Genomic DNA, 20,943 nt, shown 5'->3' with positions numbered 1-20,943 from the left:
CAGCTAAAGCCTACACCATATAACAGATAATGGACTATTATATTAACTTAAACTAAGAGGGGGTAGATAGAACTATATTAGAGCATACTAACTGTGAGTTCTTCTGACCTATAAAACAAAGTATCCACAGAAGCATTATACATTTGTCCATGATGAAACTTCAAAACCCTTGGGCCAGCATGAGGCTCAGTGGATAAAAACGCTTTGCTTCCAGGCCTGGTGACAGAAGTTTGTCCCTGGAACCCACTTAAAATCTCTCCTCAACCTCCACAGGGGCCTCTGCACACACACATAAGCACATGCAGAAGCAGACACACACACACATACTCTATATATACACACGCAAAATACCTATACAAATAAATGCAATATTAAATATTTTAAAATATTTATTTAAATGATTTAAGTAAAAAAATTATTTAAAAAAATCTCTCCTGTTTGAAAAGTCCAAACTGGAACCAGCACTCTACTTGCAAGATTCCTGGTGACTCCGCCTGCACTGGCCTACCCACTTAATCTCTTCAGTTTAGCTTCATATCGTCTCTGACTCCAGGACAGCAGAGCAATGCTTGAGGTGCTCACGTCATATCCAGCATGTGCCAACTCTCTGATGCGAGTTTTTAAAGTATGTATGCTCGAGTCTAATACCCTTGGATTTTCAAGTATTTGTGAAGTACTGATTTTCTCTTCTAGGAGGCAGTCTATTTTATCATTGAACTTTTTCTCTGACAAGAAGATCATATTCAGATAGCTTAGGACAAACTTCTGTACCTCCTCCTCAGTGCATCCGAGAGAGAGCAGCCTCTTTTTGATGTTTGTGTAGTTTCTTTTGGTACAGTCGTTGGAAAGGTCTAAGATTCTAGCTCCTGGACCACATATCAGAAGCAGCAGGTCCTCTTTGTCTAAGTTGAAAGTTGACTGTAAAAATTCAATGTTAGTTTTCACACGTTTGGTGCTCTGAATTAAGATGGAAGGATTTTTAGAAATTATCTTCCTGACAAAATCTGTGGGATTATTGTGACCTAAGGATATACCGGTCTCCTGCAAAAATTCAACCATTTGTTTATTCAAATTCAGACTGTTGGAGAAGGTCCTGGGAGCACTGGTCAACAGTCGGCAGAGGCACTTATGAGTCAACCCAACAGAGCAGAGGAACTTTATGTTATTCTCTAAGTTTAGGTTGTTATTAGACCGAAAGAAGGATTCAGGAGAACGCTCCAAAATATTTACAATTTCAAGGTCTGATGCCATAATCTCTCTCCACAGATCCCACCGTTTTGAAAGACTTTCAGGAGTGCGTGTTATGGCTCGTGGATATCTTGATATGATGCTACCAATCACTTTGTCACTTGCTCCTTTGGACAGAAGGAACATCTTCAGCTCCTGCTCATTCGTGACAGCCCTGTTAAAAACTCCAGGCTGTCGTCTCCTTGCCATGTCGACATCAACTCCCATGGTGAGTAAGTTGTTGAGTAGGTCCCCATTCTCCCCGTCTTTACTGTTACATTCCACACTAAAAGGCCTGAATGAAATCGACTTGAGGAAAACTTCTGCTGAATATTGGGGCACCCAACCTCTTAAATCAAAGAGGAAGTTCCTTCTCACACGCCAGATGTTTCTTGATGCCATTATCACAGGATAGTCCAAAGCTTTTCAAGTCCTGAGTAAGATAAATATACTGTTAACATATAATACTATGTGAATGCGTATGTTAAATAACCAGTGACAATGCTAAGATCCTGGAGAAAGCATCCGCCCCTCCTGCTCTCCAGGTGCTGCAGGCATCCCCGGCCTCACTGTTTCTGTTGATCCCTATGGACTTAAGGCTCCTCCTCTGTCACTACAGAGAACAGCACCATGCTGTCCCTAACTGTACTGCCCCTGTATTCTTCTTTATTCTTTTTTAAAATTTTTCCTACCATCTTTATTAAATTGGGTATTACTTATTTACATTTCAATTGTTATTCCCTTTCCTGGTTTCCAGGCCAACATCCCCCTAAATCCTCCCCCTCCTCTTCTCTATGGGTGTTCCCCTCCCCATCCTCCCATTACCGCCCTCCCCTCAACAATCCCGTTCACTGGGGGTTCAGTCTTGGCAGGACCCAGGGCTTCCCCTTCCACTGGTGCCCTGACTAGGATATTCATTGCTACCAGGGTCAGTCCATGTATAGTCTTTAGGTAGTGGCTTAGTCCCTGGAAGCTCTGGTTGGTTGGCATTGTTGTTCATATAGGGTCTCGAGCCCCTTCAAGCTCATCCAGTTCTTTCTCTGATTCCTTTAATGGGGATCCTATTCTCACTTCAGTGGTTTGCTGCTGGCATTCGCCTATGTATTTCCATATGCTGGCTGTGTCTCTCAGGAGAGATCTACATCCAGTTCCTGTCAGCCTGCACTTCTTTGCTTCATCCATCTTATCTAATTGGGTGGCTGTATATGTATCAGTCACATGTGGGGAGGGCTCTGAATGGGTGTTCCTTCTGCCTCTGTTCTAAACTTTGCCTCCCTATTCCCTCCAAAGGGTATTCTTGTTCCCCTTTTAAAGAAGGAGTGAAGTATTCGCATTTTGGTCATCCTTCTTGAGTTTCATGTGTTCTGTGCACCTAGGGCAATTCAAGCATTTGGGCTAATAGCCACTTATCAGTGAGTGCATACCATGTGTGTTTTTCTGTGATTGGGTTACCTCACTCAGGATGATATTTTCCAGTTCCCTCCATTTGCCTATGAATTTCATAAAGTCATTGTTTTTGATAGTTGAGTAATATTCCATTGTGTAGATGTACCACATTTTCTGTATCCATTCCTCTGTTGAAGGGCATCTGGGTTCTTTCCATCTTCTGGCTATTATAAATAAGGCCGCTATGAACATAGTGGAGCATGTGTCTTTGTTATATGTTGGGGCATCTTTTGGGTATATGCCCAAAAGAGGTATAGCTGGGTCCTCAGGGAGTTCAATGTCCAATTTTCTGAGGAACCTCCAGACTGATTTCCAGAATGGTTATACCAGTCTGCAATCCCAACAACAATGGAGGAGTGTTCCTCTTTCTCCACATCCTCTCCAGCATCTGCTGTCGCTGGAGTTTTTGATATTAGCCATTCTGACTGGTGTGAGGTGAAATCTCAGGGTTGTTTTGATTTGCATTTCTCTTATGACTGAAGATGTTGAACATTTCTTTAGGTGCTTCTCAGCCATTCGGCATTCCTCAGCTATGAGTTTTTTGTTTAGCTCTGAACCCCATTTTTTTTTTGGTTCTTTTTTTCAGAGCTGGGGACCGAACCCAGGGCCTTGCACTTCCTAGGCAAGCGCTCTACCACTGAGCTAAATCCCCAACCCCTGAACCCCATTTTTTAATAGGGTTATTTTTCTCCCTGCAGTTTAACTTTATGAGTTCTTTATATATTTTGGATATGAGCCTGCTATCAGTTGTAGGATTGGTAAAGATCTTTTCCCAATGTGTTGGTTGTCATTTTGTCCTAACAACAGTGTCCTTTGCCTTACAGAAGCTTTGCAATTTTATGAGATCTGATTTGTCGATTCTTGATCTTAGAGCATAAGCCATTGGTGTTTTGTTCAGGAAATTTTCTCCAGTGCCCATATGTTCGAGATGCTTCCCCACTTTTTCTTCTATTAGTTTGAGTGTATCTGGTTTGATGTGGAGGTCCTTGATCCACTTGGACTTAAGCTTTGTACAGGGTGATAAGCATGGATCGATCTGCATTCTTCTACATGTTGACCTCCAGTTGAACCAGCACCATTTGCTGAAAATGCTATCTTTTTTCCATTGGATGGTTTGGCTCCTTTGTCTAAAATCAAGTGACCATAGGTGTGTGGGTTCATTTCTGGGCCTTCGATTCTGTTCCACTGGTCTATCTGCCTGTCTCTATACCATATATTGTTCTTTTTATTGCACTGTGCCTGCTTTGATTCCCCAGAATCAGTTCTCCCCTCCATCTCTTCTCATTTCTGGTTTCTTTTGTTTCTGACATCTTCTGTTCCTAATAAGTGGCACTTTCATTCCCATTTGTCTTTCGACTTGCCATATGTTTGAACTGACTCTGCCCATAGACACTAGATTTCTTTGCTTCTGTCTACCTTAATCTCAAACTTTAAATGTAGCTCTGAAAAACCACACTTCAGATAGTCTAATTTCCATCTTTAATATCTTTTTTGGATTTATAACACCCTTTAAATGGGTCATATTGATCATATGTGTAAATATATGTCTATTATATGTATATAAAATTGTATGTCATTTATTATATAATATGTAATATTGTGTCATATATAATATGTAATATTGTATAATATACAATATACAATAATCTATATAAATAGACATTATATAATATATTATATAAACATTCTATATTAAATTATAGATAAGCATATTTATGTATATTCTTACACAAATCTCTGGACAACAGCTAACAACATCAATCTCTACCTCAGTTTCCCAAACTGTTTCCTTGGTTGGAATGCAATAATTGTAAATTCATTTCCATCTTCAAAATGATACCGTTGAGGGAATGGAGTGAAATTCAGAGGTAGATCAGTGGTACAGCATATATCCTTAGCATGCATAAGGACTTGAATTCAATCCCCCAACACCACAAAGGAGGAAGAGGAAGAGGAAGAGAAGGAGGAGAAGGAGGAGAAGGAGAAGGAGGAGGAGGAGAAGGAGGAGGAAGAGGAAGAGGAGGAGGAAGAGGAGGAGGAGGAGGAGGAAGAGGAGGAAGAGGAGGAGGAATTAGTTTTCTAATTTAAAATTTCTTAGGTCTTAAGCCTGGAATAAGAGTTTGTCAAGAACACTAGCTGAAGTGTTCATTAAACATATTAAAGCTGACCTGGCTGTCAGGTTCTCCCATCATCCCTCAGTCCCTTACCTGTTACAGGGTACTCCTGGCTAACATATAGCACCCCTACCTCAACTCTCCAGCCCAGAGGCTGGGCTGCCCTTCCCCCAGCTGTTCTTCCATATATAATCTAGCCATTTTGGCAACATCAGTCTTTTTGGTCCTTTTTGCCCTTTGGCCTCTTGGCTGCTGCTCAAGGGTCCTCTCTCCTCACATGGCCCAGCTCAGTCTGCCACTCATGTCCACTCTAGATTCTTCTAAAGGCCTTTGGCTGTTCCCTCATGTCTACAATAACCCTTCTCCTCCACCAAACTCAGGAATGGCCATGTCTTCCTTTGATTTATTTTTTCATTCAAGGCTGTGGTTTCCAGTATATCAAACATTCTGATGATAGCTTGATCACTAAAGGAATACAGGCAACACTAACCGAACTCAGTGCCTTAAAAGAGAGAGCGAGAACACAAAGTTGACTGGTGATGGAATGCAATGTGAATCTAAGAGCAGCTGGAGGACTGGGGTGAATTTGATCAAGACACCGTGTATTAAATTCTCAAGTAATTAATAAAAATATACATAATAAGAAAAAGAATGAAGGCCCTACCTTGTACAATTCAACCTTTTTCTTTTCAGAGACACATGGGTGACCTCTGCTGGATAACAGGACAGAACACTATCAGATTACAATCAGACAAGTTTTATAAAGATCTTTATAAATAAGCATGCAAAATGATCCAATAGGGCATAAGGAGAGAACATAGTATAAATTTTTCAATTATGCTTGTCTTATCTTGTGAAGATTTCTACTTTTTTATAAGTCTTATAACACATACATCATTAAATGATAGGTAGATTTTTAAAAAAAAATCAGTCATACATACCATACATAAAAGCCATACACATACGAAGCCTTTAGGGTTAAAGATTACTACCCTATACAGTGCGTTCTCTTCAGATGCTTAGCATCATGGTAGACAGATGAACATCCACAGAACATTCAAGAGAAATCCTTATACCGATGAACCAAAAGGAAACAAAAAGGTTTGATAAGACTCTTAAAAAATGGATTAAAAAAATCCATTATGGTTTCTGCTAGACCTGTCACCAGTAGATTCTGTTTCTCTTTATATAACTTATCACCAAATAAGCATCTTCTAAATGAATCAGCACATACAAAAGTGAACTGAGCATCTATGCAGACCCCCAAGCAGGCCTCCTGATTAATGTCACTTGTGATAAACATCCCCATGAGGATTTTTAATATATATATATCAAAGTCCCTCTTTTGCTTTCATGTCACTCATATGCAAATACATATATGTTTTATATAACTCTAAATTCTATATTAGAAACGTCCTATTGCTTTTCCTCATAATTCTCATATTCCTGTCCCCTTCTTGTTAGACCCTCCCTCCCCGCAGTACTTGTTACTTTTATATCAAATTCACCATCGAGGGCGCAAGCCTGTACACACATACACCTTTTTAGATTCTCACTTATCTTGTTAAACTATACTTTCTTTCAGAAAGGGTCATTTTCTTGAATCCAAGCTGTAGTGCAAAGCCTTGTTTAAACACAATCTTCTTTTTAAAACAGATTGTTCAGCAAGAAAACTATACAACATAATGCAATTTAAAAAATTTTAAAAATTGACTTTAGTCTTCCTCTAAAAATAAAGCAGAATGTTCAGTGTAGCGAATATCATAAAAATCTCCGTGATTGTAATGAGTGAGGTCCAAAGAGGAAGGCTTCTGCCCCCTTTCTGTCCCACAGTTGGAAATCTAACAGGCTTTTAAAGAAAACTGTTAATCATTCGCATTGGGGGTACCAAAATCAGCTAATTTTTTGACGCAGCATAAAGTGGAGAATGGATTTTGTTTTGTTTTTGTTTGTTTGTTTGTTTTTAGAACCACAGGCTTGTCGTTAAGAGAGACTTTGGATATCCCCAGAAAAGGTAAGGACCAGATATTTCTACCACCACACCTCCAACCTGGAAAAGAAAAAGGCAAAAATATCGCTGGTATAGTAGAGAATAAAAGAGATCCAGGCTAGATATCGCCACATCATTTTTGTGAGATGCACAACCTCTCACAAACTAAACATTTCTCAATCATAATGAAAAGAAAACGGCAAGAGAAGACTTTTCTCCAAGCATGGGTGGGGAAAGGTAGCGGTATCACAAATGTACTTTAACACCAGAACCCAATGTTACACATACGTTATTTCGTAATGTCCGACATATACAACAACCTAAGGGGTGGGCACTGTCGGTAAAGTTACAAATTCTGACACAATGCCGAGCTCCTTTGCTGTATGAAATGAAGAGGAATTGAGTCTGAACTCAAAACCACCGTAATTCCACATCGAGGCCTCCAGGGAAATTCTGCAATGCTCTTTAGCAACTGCACTGTTTGGCAGACACAAGCAACCCGCTTACCAACGGTACAGCGTCTCTCCAACCCCAGCCTGAACTCAACTTTGTATTCGCGTCCGGTACCAAAGCTCGCGGTAGACACCTTTTACTTCCGCCTTTTACTTCTGCCCCTACACGCCAAGGAAGGAATAGGAGGGCGGAAGTAATGACTGACTTCCGGCCCCCGTCCCGGCGCAGAGGTGACGTCATTGACTGCGCGGTGTGCCTAAATCCTCGCTAGTCTTCAGGAGCCCAGCAGGGGGCGGCTAGAGACTGCTATGGACGTCGTAACTCCTCTGTGGGGCTGGTTCGGGACCACTGGGCATAGCCAAGGTTTTCCTCTGAGTGGGGCTGATACTCTGCCTGTACCAAAGGAAGAGGTTCGATTTTGGTCTCACTCTTTCTCTTTCTCTTAGTTTGCTTTATAGACCACCACCACGCATTTTTCTGGTTGGTTTAGTGTTTATAAGAATAAAGATTAAAGAATGAAGGATATTATTTAAATTATTAATAATCTACCCGGGAAGGGAAACTACTAACCATAGTTTCTACAGCTTTGGGGACGGGGTACGACTTGAAAAATATCCCTTGCCTGTGTTTATTCGTGTCTATTTATTGAGCATTCCGTGCATTCCAGGCCTGTTTCACATTAAGGAATACGGGGGAAAGCAAGACAACCTCTGCCTTCTGGACCATAACTCTCGCGGTCTCACTTCTGCCTGCATATTCTCATTTTAGCATGCCCCACGGATTTTCATTTATGAACACCAGGAGATGGCTTAAGTCCCCATGAAACTGATGTCAATGCGGAACAGGTATAGCTGAGCTATTGGAGAATTTGAGGGACAGGAAGACCAGAGGTAGGGAGTAAAAGACGAGGAGCAAAGAAGAGGAAAAAAGAACGGGGAGCAGTACGGTAGACATTTCCCAAGATGCTGTTCTGGGTTCTTCCTTTAGTTTTTTTTTTTTTTTTAATGACTATTAAGCCAACTTTGTATTAAAGTTGTGCTGCTATGCAAGTATTTCTCTTTTACCATTTCTATATTGAAAGGATGGTGATATGTGATGATGCACATGGCTTTAAATGACCTTACTTGGAAGGAGGAGTCTACATCAAGACAAATCCCTCCCTAAAATTAGACTTAAAACACTTGGGAATTAGCCTAAATGTGTAGTTCAAATTCCACATCCATGCTATCTTCAGAATTGTCCCAGTCATCTTATAGCCAAAGATTAATAATAATGAAATAATTAGTAATACTGACTATTGTGCCATATATGCCTGCCTTACTAGCTTTTCATTGGAAGTTCACAGACTTTGCCACTCATATTAGAGTCTCAACAAACCCAATTACAGTCAGAAAGGAATTAGCCCTCCATTTCTCTAAGAGAACCCACAGGTAAAATACCACCATCCATAGACCCCAGGAGTCAATAAACAAATGTCCTTTCTACTTCCTCCTCAATTACATAAATCTTACATCTTCCCGTAGTTACACTCAGGGTCTGTGGAAGGATTTTAATCCAGCAACATGGCTACTCTAGCTAGAATACAGGCATGCCTTTAACACGTATCTTAAATTCCTCTGGCTGGAATACAAATATGCCATTATTATGCACCATTACTCCCAAACAATGAAGGTAAAGTTAGTTCATAGAAGGAAGCAGCCATGTTTGAAAGTGGTGTCTAATTAAGTGGCAGACAATGTGATGAATCAAAGATTTGACAGAATAAGGATATGCCCAACTCTCAGGAGAGCGGGGAGCAGAGTTACTGGTAGAGTTTTATAGAGACAGATCAAAGAGAGAATAAGCTAGACATAGTTAAAGCCAAAAATGAGACAGAGAATGAGGAACCAGAAGATTAGAACCAACGGTTAGAATTAGTACTAGGCCAGGGAGCGCCATTCAGTCAGAAGTGAGAAAAGGTCGGCTGGAAGGGGACTTGGAGCCAGAACAGCTGAGTTGAGTCAGCCAGCCAGAGTTCAGGAAGAACTAGAGTGAGCTTATTCAGCAATAAGTCTCAGAGGCTGAATGCATCCTAGGCCTAGATTAGGCTCTTCTGAGGCTTTCCAGGACAAGGCCTTTAGCAGATGGAGGCCTCCAGAAGACAGTTACATCAGGTGAATAAAGATACTTTCCCAAAGGTCATTGTCTTACTGAGGGTTGCTATTGTGATGAAACACCATGACCAAAGCAACTTGAGGAGGAAAGGGTTTACTCTGCGTATTCTTCCATATCACTGATTGTTCATCACCAAAGGAAGTTTAGACAGGAAGTCAGACAGAACAGGAGCCTGGAGCCAGGAGCTGATGCAGAGGTCATGGAGAAGTGCTGCACACTGGCCTGCTCTTCATCGATTGCTTAACCTGCTTTCTTGTAGGAACTAGGAACCCCAGCCCAGGGATGGCACCATCCACAATGGGCTGGGCCCTCCCCACCAGTCACTTATTGAAAAAATGCTGGACTTATCTACAGCCAGATCTTATGGAAGCATTTTCTCAAATGAGGCTCCCTCCTCTCTCATGATTATCTAGTGTCAAGTTGTCATAGAACTAGCTAGTATACTCACCCAGGGAGCTTATGTCTCTACCAGGAGGACGCTATATTCTTGCATGTGGTTGGTTGTTTGCATATGAGAATTCTACATAGAGTTCTGGTTGATTAAAACAGTAAAGTTATCTAGTAAATTTCAAGTACTTAACATCCCGCAAACTAACAAAAAAGAGAGCTTAATTTCCTCCCCACTCTTGATAATCTCACAGTCCTAAAGATTTTACTCCAAGCAACTTACTTACTCTGAAAAGTGCCTAACTAAATCTAGAGAGACTCCTTGAGTCCGATTCCTATTACAACAAAAACTTGTGGCAAAGAACAGGGGAATGGCTTAGGAAATTTGCTGCCTGCAGACCTGAAGGAATCCTGTATTCCCATGGGAGTTAGCTGACAACAAAACAGGACAGAAGTGGCCAAGACAAACAGAATAATCCTAGAGATCCTAGACAGCCATATGAGTTTAAATGCCTGTGGGATGTTTGATCTTACAGAACGACACTTTTAATCAATTACCATGGAGTCATTTCGATCTTGACAGAGAATTTATCTCAGCAGAGAGTTGGAAAGCAAATGCTCAGAAGGATGGCATCTTCCTTGTACAAAACTGTTTACAGTATGTTTTAAAAGTCCATCGGTAAAGATGCATTCCTCATTATTATAGTGTGGTAGTTTCAGGTTGAGATGATTTGAAAGAGGAAATATTACCGTATTAATGGGAAATTTTTCTACCAGGAGCCAGGCAGTTATTATCTAAAGCTTGCTGGCTCATTTGTATATTATTTTCTCCACTCCTGCTTCATATTTTATCCTCCTTCATGTTTTACTGTTGTCTACCCCCTTCGTGTGTGTGTGTGTCTGTGTGTGTGTGTGTGTGTGTGTGTGTGTGTTTTCATGTACATCTGTGTGTCTCTGCACTTATGTGCATGGACATGCCCTAGGGGGAGCAAAAGAAGGCATCAGATTTCTGAAATCTTTCCAAAGCTACTTGTTTTACATTTCTGTATAAATGGAATACATTTCTACATTTTGAGCATTTTATTCAACTGTTGTAATTCTAAATCCATCCCATCTGTATTTAAATGGCTTTAGTACACATACGTCTGACTCCTTACTGTTCGACAGCAGCTCCTTGTAGACCCGGTACCTTACTCATCCTTGTAGAATCCAATCACCAACTGTCCTCTCTTCCTCTGCCTCTGCTAACTACACATGCCCCTGGTGCACAGCGACCCAGAGTGGTTGGCCTTCCACTCGAGTAATTTACATCTAAAAGCATCAAAGAAAAATGAAGGCAGTTAACGACTTCACATATACATATCAGTAAGACCATGACTCACACTATTGAATTGACGGACTCCATTTTCTTTTTTCTGAATAGTCCCCAGAATGTCAAGATCCTCTGTTTTTGTCCCAGTTCAACTATGTTCTGCCCTCTCTTCACACTGACATCTCTAACACTACCATGCCTATCAACATAATAATTTTTCATCTCGGCCCCTCCATTGTTGGAATAGTGGGCAATGCTTCACTATGGCAAACCCATTTTCCCAATAAGATACTTTACTATCCTGTTTTTCAGAGAGAGTATACACAAAGAGCTTAAACATTTAGTCGTACATCATGCAGCTAAAATGCAAGTAGAAACTACACACATACTATCTGAAACCAGAGTCTCAGCGCAGACCTAAACTCTACTAATCCCTACAGCACTTAATACAATGCCTTCCCTACTGAGTGCATCAAAATGTTAACTGGAGTAAAATGGAGCCACATTTTTTTGTTGTTGTTGTTGTTGAGAGTTGAGAACTATGTTAAACTTGAGAATTTTGAGGAGAAAAGAACAAATCCATGATTGTCCAATTTAAGCAAGCAGTCAAGGTCCTGGGTTCGGTCCTCAGCTCCGAAAAAAAGAAAAAAAAAAAAAAAGCAAGCAGTATTTCGGGATGCACCAGGACTGACTAGCTGGCTGTCTCACCCAAAGCAGGGATTAGAGAGAGTAGCCCATCAGCCTCTTGAAGTCTCTTTTATATGGAGATAGGTGTCACATGGGCGAGAGAGCAGGCTGTTACGCATTATTCATTATTCGAAGGACACAATGAAAGGGAAGGAACAGGAGTGAGAATTACATCATGGGAATGGGCTCACAAGTTTAGTGTAGGTTGAAAAACCTCCTTTGCAGTTTACATTAGACCTAAGAAAAAGGAATTTATTCTTAATTACAAATGACAACTTAAACTTGCAAGGAATTAACATAGGAGAATCAGGAACTTTTTAATTAAAAATAGAAACCTTAACTTGCAAGGGATTAACACAGGCCAGTCAGGTCTTAACTGCAAACAGAACTTTTAACCTGCAAGATGTATTGTTCTGGTTTTGCCCTCCCACTAACTTGCAAGGTATATTCTTGTTTGGGTATTCACAATATTCAAGACTAATATATCTAATTAACATTTTGATCCTTTTTCATGCATATCTGCAGCTTTCTAGTTTTTTCCTAGTTTTGAGTCAAGCAATGAGGAAGGTTGGAGACAGTAAGTCTTGACTCTGAAACTATGTTTATTTATGTTTTATTGAACCATGAGTTGGCCATTCAATACTTTCGCACCCACTCTGGTCACAAGAGAAGCAATGAAACATGAGAAACAGTCCAGTTTAAAGCATGGGGTTGTATCAACTCATACCCATGGGCCTATCCACAATTCTGTTCTAAAATTCTCAATTCCTAGCCAATGGGATCTTTTGTCTTTGAGTAGCTAAGCAGCGTGGTTATTTATCAAGAAGGTGGCTTAGTTTTTTCCTCTTATCCTATGGGCAGAAAACAAAACAACAGATTCTGGTATGTTGTAAGTAACTGTTCCCATGCTGAGTGTTGGAGATGAGGAGTAGGTGTCACTTCTAAGTCACAAACACAAAGATATAGATCCACCCCGAACAAAACAGGATGAATGTTTGACTTACTGTCTCTTCACAGTATCTACCAATAATGAGTGTCTTCCAGATTCCTGCCCCCCATCCTACCCCCACCGCCATACCCGAAGGGACACTAGCAAGCCTTATAGTGTTCTCACCGCAGAACCACCAGCCTTATAGTGTTCTCACCGCAGAACCACCCACAGAGTTTCCTTCACCCTCACTTCGAGGTGAATGCTTGACTTTTTCACCTGTGTACCTCACATCATGCTTATCTCAACCCTCGCTGCATATTAACATCGCCAAGGGAGCTTTTTATAGGTACTGAAGCCCAGCCTCCACCCCCCCTGAGGTTCACGTCAATTGCTTTGACATAAGGATCAGACCATGATGTGATTGATTTTATCTTCCATCCCTGCAATGGTTCTAATATACTGGCAGGATTTAAAACTACTGCACCTTTGAAACTAACTAGTGTCTTAATCTGTACCCGTTGCCTACGTCTAAACTCAATGTGGAGGCTAATTCTATTCCTAGTCAAGGAGAATTCAAGGATTTCTAGGCAGCAGTGCCACAGTTCAACACTCAAGAGTCTAGTCCCACGGAGGCCTTGGGACGCTTGGTCCCAACAATAACGCATCGTTGCTGTTGCCCATTGTGATTAAACTCTTCCCTCAAAGGAACATGAGCAGAAAGGAAACCAGTGTCTAAGGAAGCAAAACAAAAGGTGATTGTTCTGATGTCCTCCTGCTGCCTGTCAGCTCTGCTCGAACCATTTTCACAAAGTTGTCCTGCACGAACTGTCCGTGACGGGACCCTGTAGGAGGTTACACGACCTAGCCGCTCTTCAGTAACACCTCGAGTGGAGCAGCCAGGCGTTTCTCAGTGTTTCATTCCATCTGCCTGTGGCAGCAATACCGACGACCATTCTCGGAGGCCACACCTCTTGCTCTTTTATTTTCTCCATCTCTGTCTTGTACCTACTTAGTTCCAGAATCTTTTCTCTTTTTCACGCATCTACAAACTGCTTGGATTCTCTGGTTTAATTATGCAATGTACAGCCTAGTACCAGTGGTATATTTAAAGCAAAGGAAAGGAAGACTGCATGGTTTTGAAAGTGAAATTCTGACATAAAAATTAAAAACAACTCTTAGAGTACATAAAGTATTAATAACTATATTCCTAATGAAACCCTTTGCTCAGAAACCAACATTCCATCTGTTTTGGGAGAACCCATACATGTATCAATACTTGGGAGGCTGGGGCAGGAGAGAAAGGATTCAAGGTAGCATAGTATAGCATAGGTTCAAAACAAACAAACAAGTAAACAAACAAGCATAAATTAGTAAGGAAAGGAGAGGAGTGAAGGGAGGGAAAGAAGGGGAGGGAGAAGAGAGGCAGAAGCAGATAAACTAGCATTAAAGAACACAGCACAATAACTTACTATTTTAAATCCCTTAACTAAGAAGTCCACCTTTCCAGTATCAATGGAGACAGTCCACAAGCAGAAACAGAAATAAGAGAACTGGTTTCTCTTTTCTTCTTATTAAGGCAAGATTTCATTATGTAGCCCCGACTGGCCTGGAAGTCACTATATAGACAAGACTAGTTTTGAGATCTGGCTACCTCTGCCTCGTTGAAGAACTGGGGTTAAAACCTGTCTGAAGGCAGACTTTGATGACATTAGATTGGTTACTTAGTTAATTAGATTGGTAACTTTTCTAGTTAATTAGATTGGTAACTTCCCAGCCACAAACGAGATGGATATTGTTGCTGTCTTGTGTGAGCCAGCAGAAACAAAAGTATGTGATCTTTCAGTACAATGTTTTATAAAATAGTATTCCTGTACTCATTTACTATGATAGCTTTAAAGACATTTTCTACTACTATGCTTATAAGAATTGTCAGAAAATTGTTTTTTAAGTTCAAATACTTGTCTAATTAAAAGTAAGTCTCCAAAATATGTTTTATTTCTGTGGCATTAAATATAAACCCATGCTTGACCTTCTCTGTTAGATCTTCTATGAATGCTAACCTCATAAAGACTTTCAGAGGTTTTCAAGTGCATAAAACAATCCAGTATTTCTTTATTACACAAGTGAGAGTGTGCTCTCTATTGCCCATTATTGTCATCAAGATTAGTGATCTCTAAATATCGACATATTTAAATTAGCCATCGTGAGTCAGGTGTCCTAATATATTTAATTAATTGTCTGCATTATCTAAATCCCTTCTTAAATTTCTTCACCAGATATATATTACTCCTACAGTCTAAATTATTCATCTCACTGAGCTTTCTAACCTGGCAAAGCCTCTTGCTCTCTAAGCTAGAATGCTATTCTGAAAGCAAGCCTCGGCTCAATAAATCCTTTTCTTTTGTTAAAGAGAAGCATAAGGAACCATCATGTCTAAAAATAGATACTTAGAACTTCAGATCTATCAGACCATTTGTTGTACCAACCCAAGGCTCAGGAAACAAAGGCATGCTTCTTCTGGGGGTATGTATGATGACAGCCCTTCTTGGGGGTTAAGTGCCAGTTCACTTGTAGGATGCCTCAGTTGTGTAAACATCTTCAGAGGAGAAACTGGTATGAATTCCCGAGGGAGGAGAGGGCAAAGGGAAATCCTCAGTGAACCGGCACTGACCCAGCCTGTCTGCATGTGCACCTGTGTTGTGAGAAAGCATGTCAGGATTTTAATTTTTTCTAGTGTACTTAAGATTTTTTTAAGGAACTTAATTACTGTGATTTTGATTAAGAATATATAGGATTTGGAAGTCTTCACCTAAAAGCAAGATAGAATGTTGGGAAAGTGTTAAGACCATTGTTGTTCTTTTTTCCTGATTAAAGTTTTAACATTTTTAATAGATATGCACTTGCTGGTTTTATAGCTTGAAAATCTTCCAAACGTTGGAATAAGTTTTAAGAAATAAGGGTTTTATAATTAATTTAAGTGTTTTGCAAACATCGCTCAAATTTATGATCTATACGGTATCTTCTATCATGAAAATTCTACTGTCTTCAGAAATATATTAGAATATTATGCTAGAAAATTACTGTGTATCTAAAACTGTGTATCTTGTGTGCTGAAGTAATTTGACACCAACAACTCCAGGGCCAGAGGGGAGTCACTTCTGCTTTCCAGCCACCAGCTTTCTGCTTCAGGCAGAAAAGCTTTTATAAGTTCAAGCTAAGAGAGCCAAGTCTCTAATTACTTGGCATTATTTGCAACTAACAAAAGAACTTAGTCCTTTTCAACTGATGAAGAGGGTTGTAGGATGTAAAAGGTAGTTCTCAGATGGTGTGCTTGTTCTGTTTCACCCTTGGTTTACTTTTACATGCCATATATATACATGCATGCCATATATATATATATATATATACACACACACACAGACACAGATAAGTGTGCATATATATGTATATATGCATATATGTGTATATATGCACACACATTATATGTGTGTTCATGTGTGTGTATTATTTGGTAGAAAGATGAAAAGTCACATAAATGAAATGTAAATCTCTTTACTTTTCCTCAGTCACTCAGTTTCCTTCACTGAAACACTCTATCCAGTGCCCTGGAGGTTCTTCCAGCAATCACTCATGAACTCAACAACACATACACGTATAGTCCCTGTCCATCCATTTTCACTCATATCTCCCCTCCTTTCCTTCCTTCCTTTCTCTACTTTGTATTTGTCTGTCTGCCTGTCTGTCTGTCTGTCTCCCTCTCCATTTTCATTTTCTCTTCTCATATGAAAGCCACTATGATCATACTCTTTTCTGTTTCTTGATCTTTCATCTTGAAGTTTGCTCTGAGTTAGTGCACATAAAGGTCGTCATTCCAACTCGAGGCTCCACTGAGTGACGTTACCACAATCTCCTAAATATTCTCTCACACTGAACATCCAGAGGCTTCCATCCTCTGCCATCACAAGCAGGCCGCAGCAAATAATCATGCAGGAGTGTTGAATAATGAATGTTACCTGCAGAACAAACCCCACGCCGTGAAATGTAGTCAGAGCAGGTGCAGTTTGATTGTAATAAACAGAACCTCACTGCACTTCATAGACGTTACTCCCACTTCCACTCCCGACTGTAATGTATGAGAATCAGTATGTGCTTGTGCAGCTTCACTTCCTCATCCGAAGGCAGCTGTAGAATGCTGTTGTATAGATCATAAACTATGGGCAGACAGCATTGGAAAGTCAGAGCAAGCCGATAGTGCACAGCATTGGAAAGTCAGAGCAAGCCGACAGTGCAAGCCGATAGTGCACAGCAACTGTTTCATTGGTAACAAGCAAGGGCATCTATCACACGGCAGATTTTAATGTTTTGTTTGTTTTTTGTTTTTTTTTACTAGTTCTCTGATATTTTTATAAAATGCATTTTGATTGTATTCAACTCCTCCCAGGTCCACCCAACCCTACCCACCCAACTTTATGTCCTTTTTTTAAAAAAAAAAAAACAGTTAAGTCCAAAGAGTGCTGCCCTTATATTCTTAGATGTGTGGCCTTCTGCTCAGGTACGGTCAGTTTACTAGGGGCAATGCTCTTTAAAAACCACCACCACCGCCACCGCCACTGCCACCACCACCGCCACCTCCACCACCACCACCACCACCACCACCACCACACCACCACCACCACCACCACCACCACCACCACCACCACCACCACCACCACCAACAACAACAACAACAACAACAACAACAAAGCTCTCTCCCACCAGCTGTTAATTGACAACTCTCAGCAGGGAACAGGACTTCATGCCCAGCTTCCGACCTAGGCTGGGGTTGTATCTGGCTTCAGCTTGCACAGGCAGTGCACTGAGAGCTCAGCAGGCACAACTCTGCCTCTGGCTCTTACGTTCATTTACTCCTCTTTTTCTTTTCTTTTTCTTTTTTTACAATGGTTCCTGAGCCAGTGGAGAAGGAAGTATGATGTAGGTGTCCTAGTTAGGCCTGAGTGCCCTGCAATCTCTCTTCTCTCTCCACCCTGACCAGTTGTGGGTTGCTGTGTTAATTACCATCTCCCACAAGAGAAGCTTCTCTGACGAGAGTCGAGAGATTCATGCATTGATCTGTGGGTATAACAGTAAGTCACTAGGCGTCAGTTTAATAACTAAGACCCTTTAGCAGAATAAGAATAAAGCCTTGATTCTTGAGTTATAGAGATGATGGTATATTTTATCCATGCTGTTCTGGAAGAGTGCGTAGCATGGGAATGGTGTGGAGAAGAACGGCGAGCCCAGACAGATTTGTTTTCTTCAATAGGACCTTAGCACCAAATCCTGGGAAACCAATAGCAAGGGCAGCAGCCTGCAATGCTATTCAAGCAAAATTTTTCTTATTTTACCCAAGTGTTTAGCATGCTGTTATTTAGACCTAATCTCAAATGGCAGAGTCAAATGTGACAAATACACCTTTCCCGGTCCTTACTATGGAACTCTGAGGCGTAGTTCACCACAGTTAGGAGTCACAAAGCAGGGCTGCAATATTGGATGCACATGACACGAAGAAGAAATGATCTCTTCAACAGCAGTCAAGAAATGCACTACCATTATTAAACAGATTAGTTGCCGCCACTAGGAATGCCATGATCATCTTCTCTGGTGGTAGAATCATCATTGTATGTGATACCAAAGCAATCGGTCGTTTTAAGCTAATGGTCAATTTGTGATCCTAGGTCCCCTTTAAAACCAAGTTCATAGTTACTTAAAGATGGCTATCCTTAAGTTGTCTGGAATTTTACAGCTAAATGTCTTCTGTTTCAAGGAGTTGACATTATGAAGGAGTCAAGAGCATAAAGAGAATCCGTTTTACATTTCCATAGTAAACAAGTTTCCTTGTGCAAATTGTAGGAGTCAGTCTCTGGATCATTTGAATAATGCATCTCCAGAAGCTGCTACCATGGTGATAGACTAAATGGCAATGTTCCAGGCTTCTTTATTGAAATGGCTGGTTTTGTTTTGTTTTGTTAAAGAAAAAAAAAGGCTTTCAAAAACTAAAAGGCTGAAGTGAAATGTTTCTCAGGTGGTTATTCCCTATATGCATATCTATGATGCCATCATGTCTAACAGAACTAGAATAAATTATCCCACAGACATTTCTTGTGTGCAATCCCCGTGAATTTCTTCATTTTTGTTTATTATTTTTACTTTACATTTCAATTGCAGATCCCCTCCCTACTGTCCTCCCAGTACCACTGTCCTACCCACTTCCATTCGCTTCAGAGAAGGGACTTCCCCTCACCTACTCCCTACTCCATCCCCCAGCCTCCTACCAAAATGCTCTAGCACATGAAATCCAATCAGGACTAAACCAATCCTTTCCCACTGAGGCCAGACAAGACAGCCCAGCTAAAGAAAAGGGATCTAAAGGCAGACAACAGAGTCTGAATCAGAGACAGGCCCCACTCCAGTTGTTTAGGGTCTCACATGAAGAGCAAACTGTACATCTGCTACATATCTGTAGGGGGCATAGGTGCAGTCCATTTATACTCTTTGGTTGGTGGTTCAGAGTCAGTAAGCCCCTATGTTAGTTGGTTTTGTAGGTCTTCTTGTGGTGTCCTTAAACCCTGCTACTCTCCCAATCCTTCCCCCACCTCTTCCACAGGACTCACTGAGTTCTCCCAAATGTTTGGCTGAGGAAAATGTGTTCTGCATATGCTTTCATCAGCTGCTGAATAAAGCCCTTACAGTTTCACCAGGCTCCTGTCTGCAAGCATAGCAGAGTATCAGGGGTTGACTCTCTTTCCTGCGGGCGTATCTCAAGTTGGTCTAGTCATTCATTGCCTATTCCCTCAATCTCTGGTCCATCTTTTTTCCTGCATACCTTGTAGGAAGGGCGAATTTTGGGTCAAATGTTTTGTGGGTAAGCTGGTGTTCCCTTCCCACTGCTAGAAGTCCTGCCTGGCTACAGGAGATGGCTACTTCAGGCTGTATATCCCCTACACCTATGGACACTTGTTTTTTTACCAAGAAGCCAAAACCATACAATGGAAAAAAAAGAAAGCATCTTCAATAAATGGTGCTGGTCCAACTGGATGTCTGCATGTAGAAGAAGGCAATAGGTCCATGTCTATCACCCTGCACAAAACTCAAGTCCAAGTGAATCAAAGACCTCAACACAAAATCAGATACACTGAATCTAATAGAAGAAAAAGTGAGGAATAGCCTTGAATGCATTGGTACAGGAGACAGCTTCCTGAACAGAACACCCAACAGCACAGGCACTACCATCAACAATCAATAAATGGGACCTCATGAAACTGGAAAGCTTCTGTAAGGCAAACGGACACTGTCAATAGGATAAAACAGCAGCCTACAGATTGGGAAAGGATTTTCACTAACCCTACATCTGACAGAGGGCTAATATCCAAAATATATAAAGAACTCAAGAAATCAAACACCAACAAACCAAATAACCTAACTCGAAAAATGAGATACAGAGCTTCTCAACAGAGGGATCTCCATTGGCTGAGAAGCACTTAAAAATGTTCAATGGCCTTAGTTATCAGAGAAATGCAAGTCAAAATGACTCTGAAGTTTCATCTTAGAGCCATCAGAATGGCTATGATCAAAAACTCAAGTGAGAGCAGATGCTGGCAGGATGTGTAGCAAGGGGAACACTCCTCCATTGCTGGAGGGAAGGAAAACCTGTACAACCACTCTGGAAATCAATCTGGTGGTTTCTCAGAAAAATTGGAAGTAGTTCTGCCTGAGGACCCAGCTCTACTGCCCCTGGGAATATACCACCAGATGCTCCACCCTTCCACAAGGACACCTGCTCCACTGTGTTCAGAGCAGCTCTATTTGAAATAGCCAGAAACTGGAAACAACCCAGATGACCCTCAACTGAAGAATGGATAAAGAAAATATGGCACGCCTACACAATGTGATGCTATCCAGCTATTAAAATCAAGGACATCATGAAATCTGCAGGGAAACGGATGGAATTAGAAAAGATCATTCTTCGTGAGGTGACCTGGACCCAGAAAGACATGTATTCATTTATAAATGGAAACTAGCCATAAAGTACAGGATAACCATGTTACAATCCACAGACCCAAAGAAGCTAAGACACAAGGAAGGTTCAAGGGGGTATTCTTGAATCTCTCTCAGAAGGGAAAATAAGATCGACATCACACATGGAAGGAGAGAGGGAATCAGATATGGGGAGAGCAGTGGTCGGGGGTGAGAGGGCTGGGAGACA

At 40.9% G+C, this 20,943-nt stretch overlaps 1 protein-coding gene across 7 annotated transcripts; it reads right to left on the bottom strand.

The window, feature by feature from the left end:
* Nucleotides 1-371: 371 nt before the first annotated feature.
* Nucleotides 372-7,454, bottom strand: Mterf1 (mitochondrial transcription termination factor 1). Of its 7 annotated transcripts, none has more exons than XM_006236069.4 (4): nucleotides 7,285-7,441; nucleotides 5,729-5,856; nucleotides 5,452-5,500; nucleotides 372-1,660 (listed from the first exon to the last, which is right to left on the bottom strand). In XM_006236069.4, the coding sequence occupies exon 4, from the start codon at nucleotides 1,627-1,629 to the stop codon at nucleotides 505-507; it is 1,125 nt and encodes a 374-aa protein (XP_006236131.1). In that variant the 5' UTR covers nucleotides 1,630-1,660; nucleotides 5,452-5,500; nucleotides 5,729-5,856; nucleotides 7,285-7,441; the 3' UTR covers nucleotides 372-504.
* Between the last annotated feature and the right edge of the window lie 13,489 nt (nucleotides 7,455-20,943).

The sequence above is a fragment of the Rattus norvegicus genome, chromosome 4 (genome assembly GCF_036323735.1).
Source record: "Rattus norvegicus strain BN/NHsdMcwi chromosome 4, GRCr8, whole genome shotgun sequence".
Lineage (NCBI taxonomy): Eukaryota > Metazoa > Chordata > Mammalia > Rodentia > Muridae > Rattus > Rattus norvegicus.
Note: the sequence above shows the minus strand (reverse complement) of the source record. Positions and strands in the feature narration are given on the sequence as shown.

Coding starts and splice junctions, on each gene's coding strand:
- Mterf1 (XM_006236071.4), bottom strand. CDS start 1,629: ATGGCATCAAGAAACATCTGGCGTGTGAGAAGGAACTTCCTCTTTGAT.